This window comes from Podarcis pityusensis (genome assembly GCF_964106645.2).
Source record: "Podarcis pityusensis genome assembly, chromosome: 5".
NCBI lineage: Eukaryota > Metazoa > Chordata > Lepidosauria > Squamata > Lacertidae > Podarcis > Podarcis pityusensis.
The window spans coordinates 16,065,316-16,072,612 of record NC_138032.1 but is presented as its reverse complement, the minus strand read 5'-3'; the positions used below and the strand labels follow the sequence as shown (position 1 = coordinate 16,072,612).

At 37.7% G+C, this 7,297-nt stretch overlaps 1 protein-coding gene across 16 annotated transcripts in view; it reads right to left on the bottom strand.

Moving 5' to 3' along the window:
• Window positions 1-557: 557 nt before the first annotated feature.
• MECOM (MDS1 and EVI1 complex locus) overlaps window positions 558-7,297 on the bottom strand; it is a 470,671-nt gene continuing 463,931 nt past the window's right edge. For all 16 annotated transcript variants that reach the window (XM_081007774.1, XM_081007773.1, XM_081007765.1 and 13 more), the window contains 3 exons: window positions 4,670-4,897; window positions 4,078-4,264; window positions 558-2,310 (listed from right to left, as the gene is read on the bottom strand). In XM_081007774.1, coding sequence (XP_080863900.1) covers window positions 2,176-2,310; window positions 4,078-4,264; window positions 4,670-4,897 — 550 coding nt within the window. In that variant the 3' untranslated portion in view covers window positions 558-2,175. The remainder of the gene's footprint in view (window positions 2,311-4,077; window positions 4,265-4,669; window positions 4,898-7,297) is intronic.

Genomic DNA, 7,297 nt, shown 5'->3' with positions numbered 1-7,297 from the left:
TAAACCAGTTTCCCCCAGCAGTCGTCCCAGGTACCATAAGATTTTGTAGATCTCCCTCTCTGTGGGTAAAAGAGGTGTGGGTAAAAGAGGTCTGGCCTTACAATTCCCTCTCCTAAGCAGCATAGGAGGCATTCCAGGGTTATACCATTCCCCAATAGGCTGTAGAATGGTGGCCCTCTCTCTCTCTCTGTCAACTAACACCACTGACAAGGGGAAGTGTTGCCACCTCCCAAGCTTCTGCCAACCTGCCATGCCAGTGTGGGCCTAGGAAGGCTGTACATGTTTGACTGCCCTTGCTTCTCTCTTCCACAACCTACTGTGATTGCTGTAACCATCTTATGTCTAGCATTTGTGATTGTTGAGAAAACAGAGTAATCATATTGATAGCTCTAGATGAGTGTTTTGAGGGCCAACAGGGATGTGGGTTTGCTTTTGTCCTTTTACAAAAGCAGAGTTTGTGTGCAGTTAGCATTATTGCTAGTAGGGGAAATTTCATACAAATGCTGTTGAAATCCATTCTATAGCCAACAAAACAAAAGGCCAGTGAAAATGATGTCTTCATTTTGTAATCCTTTATTTTTTTTTAAATTTGATCCTCCCATAGTAATGTACTGAAATGCATAACAGTTACATTGTACAAAGCATTTAAAGAAAGTACCTCAACTTGCTGGTTATTTCAAAATGAGATAATAAACAAAAAGGAAAATAAAATCTGGTCCCTCACCAAAAGGGCGAAATTCTTGGCCCCCTCCCGCCCCTGCCCCCAAAATAACTGAATACAATTCATTATTTATTTATTGGGGGTTTTCTTTTTTTTAAAACATAAGTTTGGAACACTTCATTTTACAAATAGGATTAACATGAACGTAACATCACACAAGCTCGCAGACAACCGGCATAAAATATTGGGTACAGTTTTCTTTTTCTTTTTTTAATCAGAAGAATCATGCTTTCATGAAGAAAAAATTAGAATGCTTTATACATTTGAATCATTTTTGCTGTATTACAAAAAAAATCTCTAAATCACCTCTATTCATTATTTAGTTTCAGTAAAAGGAAAAAAAAGATAGTAAAAGAGGAATGTAAGAAATCTTTTTTAAACACTGTTTGCACGAACATATATGCAGATCAGTTCGCCTCCTTTTTTTAAGTCCATGGGTGCCCAGAAAAATGATGTGGGGTGGGGTTGGAGAGAACTGGAACAGTGCTATTAATTTCATATGAACAGTGCTACATTTAGCAAGAGTGCTTTTTTCTTAATCCACAAACAATTGTTTGCCAACAAATAAATTACATGTACACGCAACACCAATAAAGAAAGAAATCAAGAGCAACAAATGAACACCAACAAAATAAAACAAACAAAACAGTGACATGATTGTCTAAAATTAAAATGTCATTACATTGATCAGGGAAACATTGAACTATAGTGGTATGTTTGATGACTGTGGTCTTTTGCATGTAGTATGCTGAAAGACTCACCTCCTTTAATTGCTGAACTCTCCCAAGTTTTTTTTCTTCTTTTTTTACAATATACACAGACGTCTTACATTATTGTCTCATGTGGTTCTTTATTTTTACAATGCAGTTCAGAAGGCAAAAGTTAAGGAGGGGGGCAAAATATTCCTTGTGATTAGGTTCTAGATTAATGGTAGATGTACATTCGAGGGAACTGCTTTGTCTTCCTTAAATGGTTTCAAACGCATAAAGCATAGATGAAGAGGATTTGTATAGAAAAGCAACTGTTCCTAATCCTGCCTACAATTACCATTCTACACGGGGAGGGGGGGGATCAAAAAGGGAAAAACAATTCTGTTTTCGTTTAAAGGAGTGCTAACATGTGTGTAACAATACACGTCTTAACCCATAAGTCCCTCCCCAAGCAGGTGGAGTGGAAGACACATATTCCCCAACAAGGTCTATTTGATCCATGTATTTTGAAAGTCGCATTGATCCTCAAAATGTCAGCAGCTGCCTTCGCTGTGCAAAACAAAAGATTGAGAATAAATAGTTTTCTTTCTTTCTTTCAAATCATTCAGTTTAAGGTCACCTGACTTTAAATGTGACCCATCAGATTTCTAAGGCATTCTGCTCTGCAGTCTTTTAAATAGTCTTCTAGCAAAGAGCCATGTTGCTAGTTTGGACTTGGTCCCAATCCTGTTACGTTTGACGGTGTCATACATGACTAATGGACTGGATGGCACTGGATTCTGCAGCAACTCTTGCCATACTGTGCCACACATTGGATGAATTGTGGGGTGCAGAGTGGAGAGAGTCCTTGTCGGAGAGTGAAAGCATCATAGCAATGGCCTACAGTTGTTGAAGAAGAAGAAGTAAGAAGTCAAAATAAGATATTCAGTAATATCATTTAGAGTCATAGTTCTATCGTGGCAGAACCTATTCATTCAGTGGGAATCAGCAGTATGGCTCCCACCTGGGAACCATCTTGGAATTCACCCTGTACCACAAAGTCCTCTCACTAGGTTCCTGAAGGCTCATGACAGAAAAAATGGAAACTGTGCTAGGCCTGTGTTGTTAAACCCTTTGGATCTGTGAATGTACTTTACTTTATGGGCCCCCAATGTGGCAGAGGGAAGAGCCAAAGAACTTCATATACCGTATTTACTCAAACCTAATGCTCACCTTTTTTGGCCAAATTACGTTGTGAAAATTAAGGTGCATGTTAGATTCGATGACACATTAGACTCGAGTAAATACGGTAGTATGGAAACAAAGAAAAGGCAGCCGGGGGGCATAGTCAGAAAGGCAGCCGCAACAATGTTTGGATAGACAAGGGTATTTTGCCTTCTCTATTCCTCCCCTGCAGCAAAAACTGGTGTGTTTCCAGCTAGGCCCTCAGTTGAGCAAAACTGCAGTTATTTTGCCACTAGTGGCCAAACTGGCAACACTTCATGCCTCACAGTTGGAGAAATGCTGCAGTAATGGAGTTAATTACCTTGGTATAAGAGTGTTGTACAGAACAATTCAGTGATTTCAAAACCTAATTACATGACTATGGTCTTTAATTCATGGAAGTAAGTTAAGAGGATCCCCATGGATTTCACTGTGTTGTGGCATGTTCCGAATCTTCTCAAACAAGTTTAAATGAACTAATTTGTTAACCTTCTCTGCAAAGTAGAAAACTGACGAGGATTGGCAGTATTCATGGGCCTACTGGGGACATTAAAATTTCTACTAGCATGTGTAAGCACACTTGACTCCTTTCCAGAAAAGTATAGTTTCAGGTTACAACTAGACAGCCTAGCCATCTCAGTTGTACCAACCATTAAATACGAATAATAGGGCCAGTACAGACAAAACATTGGAACTCTCTTGTCTATGAATACGGGAACGGAACAGACCACAGGATTGCACTCTCTCTTTCTCTTAGTACTCCATTCTCCGGTGCATATTTCCTCCATCTATCTTAACAAATGTCAGGAATTACATCAGCATCAACATTAACTACGGTTTGCCCTAATCTTTATTTTTCTTTAGAAGTCCTTAATTTATAGGTGTTACAACACAAGGTCCAATCTTCTTAGCCAGGTTTGGAAAGCTGGGTTTGGAAACAGTTTCAAAGAACAAACATCATTGTTAATGTTGGTGGTTGAACCACTGTCATTAGCCTGAATATATTTGTACTAGAGAAGAAAGGGAAAAAGAGAAGATGCATGTGATCCAATGCTGTCCTCCTGATCTCTTAACTGCAGTTAAGCAGTGTCTGTCCACCATTTTCTCAGCACCAGCTTAATTGGATGTGGTGCTGATGCAGCAGCACTTGCTCATCAGAAAAACAGAGGTGCATTAACCATATCAGCACAAAAGGTCAAACAACCTTTTGAGGGTATCTCCAGATGGGTTTCTTACTGTTGGTATATGCAGCAACAAGTGTTTTATGTTTTCAGTGTACATTTGTACGGGACTGTCTGTTCCTCTGCTACTCTCAGGATTATTGACTCGGCACTGGCCTTCTTTGACTCCTCCCAATCTATTGTTTCAATCCCCACCATCACTCTTCCCACCCTTCCCAACCAGATTACAATTTATCCTGAAAGCACAATAAAATAGATTTACCTGGGATTTGGACTTGCGACACAATGGCTGCTTTAAGTCTTCTGGCAGATGGGAGGTGCTAAACGCTGCCAGTTCAGCTTCACTGAACTGGCTTTCTTCTGCTTTCCTCACTTTGAGGCTATCAGTGAAGTGCCTTATATGGTCCAACGCAGAAAGTCCAGTTTTATTAAACTCATCTTCCTTATACCTATGAAACGTCCAAAGATTGGCATACTGATTGGTTTTGAAAAGCAAATTATCAGTGATTTTTAAAAAATAGTAATTGAAATATTTTGTTTGGTCTTTCCTTTAACAGACTTTGGGCAAAATTGAGGGCATAATAGGCATAGTTCTTTTAAAAAATTAAATTCTTAACCATATGATTAGGTTCTACTGATTTAAATGAAACTATAAAGTGTGCCTAGCTTTATCTGGATCACACCCCTTAGAAAGCTGCTCAGTTGCACAATAGTTTTTCTATTCCAAACCTTGTCCACAAATAATTATTAACAGGCATATTTAGGTCAACCTGCAAATACAGAACCTGGATTAAATCCTAGAAATTGGGATTTCTGCTGTATTTTCTACCATCTTGCTTTGATCTTGCTCCTACCTGCCAGGAGAAGTCTTGCAATTCATTTCCAAAGCATTTGCTTCTTCATAGTCACCCTCTTCACATATGTTGCTTACAGCTGGTTCTTTAACTGACCCCCCTGTTATCTCACTTTCTTCATCTTCTTCATCCATCATTACTTCATCTTCTGCTTCTTCATCTTCCAACAAGTCTGAGTTCTGGCTTGTCACCAGAGTCTTTTCATCCTTAAAGTGACTTCCATTAATTCTTCAAAAAAATACATATCAAATGAAAACAAAATTACCTGTTAGCAGTTGCAGAAACAGGACCTTGCTTTCTAAACTTTGTTTTGCATTAACTATCCCATAGGTGGTAATTGCCATAATTAAAATCAATAACCACTCTGTCCACTTTATTAAGTGGCCAATAATCCTTTGAAATTCAATTCACAGTCTGACAGAATAGTGGAGATAGCTTTTCTCACTATTACATCTGAGTTTTAGATTACTACATTTCATTATTCTTGAAAGTAGAATTCCCAGCATAGTTACTATTGACCAAAAGGAAAAATTATTCATGTTCTCAACTGTCTCTCACTGCCCTATTAACCATGGAGTAATAAGAATAACAACGATCAGTAGCATACAATCTGCTTCACAGCATAGTTGGAAAGTAATGGGTAACCACTTCACAGGCTTGTTGTGAGGACAAAATAGAATAACAGTCATGGGGCAAGGGTGCAATACATATTTCATAAATAGAAATAAATATATGTACAATAGGTTAAACCCATTTACATAATGGTCTTCTACCTAGATCTTGGGCTTGCAGTGTGTATTGTGTTGGCGAGGTGCAGAGCATTATGAACACGTCAGCTTCAAAGTGAAATCAATAGGCCTAGATGCATTTAATTCTATAAAAGATTGTGACCTTTGTCATAGAGAAGCAGTCATGTGAATAACTGACACTGTTTAGTACTGCACACCAAAAAATTATTCCATTGATTTTATGAAGCATTCTGTATAATTTAAATGGAGATAGGTTTTGATTGGTTTGCCTTGTTATCATAACATTTTAAACTCAAACATGTAACGAAATGTTCTAGTTCACCGGAAGCTCTCAGTCCTTCTCAACCCATTCCCTAGAGAAAAATTACCCCTTTCTAAATACAAAGGAATTTCACTTTTCATCTGATTGCTTTTAGATTTTCCAATAAATTGTCTGTTAGGCTATATAAAATGAAACCACACTAGACATTATCCCATAATTGCCTAAATCATGTAGGGTTACCCACAAACAATAATCTTTTGGATCATTTAACAAGCTTGTGTCTACATTGGTCAACATGTCTATATTCCTTCATTTATACTTCAAGAAGAAAAAGAAATAGAATTTAACCAATTATCATTAAGGATTATAGGATCCATTAAACATGAGGAAATTATCTTGGAATAACCATAAAGAAACCCATAATTTTGCAATGATCTTGAAAAAAGTGACCATCATCTCACTTGTGGGTATCTTTGGCATCTTTTATCAGGATGCCCTGGCAGAACTTCTTGGACAGTCTTAAGAAACTATGAGCTATAAACCAGGGGTTGCCAGATTTTTAAACCATGCCAGAAGAAGACAGTTTGAAGTGAAAAGGGACTTGAATTTAAACCAAAGTAATGAAAGCCACATGATTAAAAAAACAGATTTGCTAATTATGCTTTTCATATGCAGTAATTTGCCAAGTATGAAATATCTATCAAAATTTTGAAAGGAATCACTGGATGACCCATCAACCTTTTTTTCCCTTATAGACTTCCTATCAGAGGACATGTTGAGACCAGATGTGGGGGGGAAAACTAACCCATGACAATCAAGCAGGAAGAAAATTTGAATGTGTATGTAATGTATTATCAGTGGCCTTCATGAATATATGCCTACTAGTTTTGACCCAGCATAAAAATGAGCGAGAAACTTTAAAAATAGAAAGTCATAAGCCATATGCAATTTCTGCTCTTGAACATGGAAAGCAAATTAATGTGAGAGAGAAGGCAGTAAATAAATTTGACCCAGAACATAATCACACATCATGTTACACATCTGTGGAAAGCTTATGCTTATCCCCAATTCAAGTGCTGTTTCAAATCCAAAATATGCACTTGACATATGCACTTGAACCATATAGTCTGTTGATGCATTAGAGTGGCTAGGACAACCCAGACAGATGGGTGGGGTATAAATAAAAAAATTAGTACAGTAGTAGTAGTAGTAGTAGTAGTAGGGGTTTTACTTAATATGCACAGTTCACTTTCTTTACTGAAATGTGTAGTGGACAAAATGGGCGGTAATATAGTTTTACATTCGTGTTGAACAATTATATTGATCTTCATTAGGAATGTATCCTTGCTAGCTGTTATTCCCAGAATATAGGGCAGTTTATGCCTCACCCTGGTAGTGCCCCACATTATGGATCCACTTGTATGATTTTGAAACAGTGAGTATTTTATGAAATACACACTGTTTTTTCCAGCAGTGTTCCTAATGATGTCATCATAAGAATCATGGCCTGCTTTAGCATTGCATAGGTTGATATAATAAATCAACCTATAATTTGATGGTTGGAAATGGTTCACGCTTGCCTTTTCAGAGAATTTGTGGATGGTAAATCAGGCATAT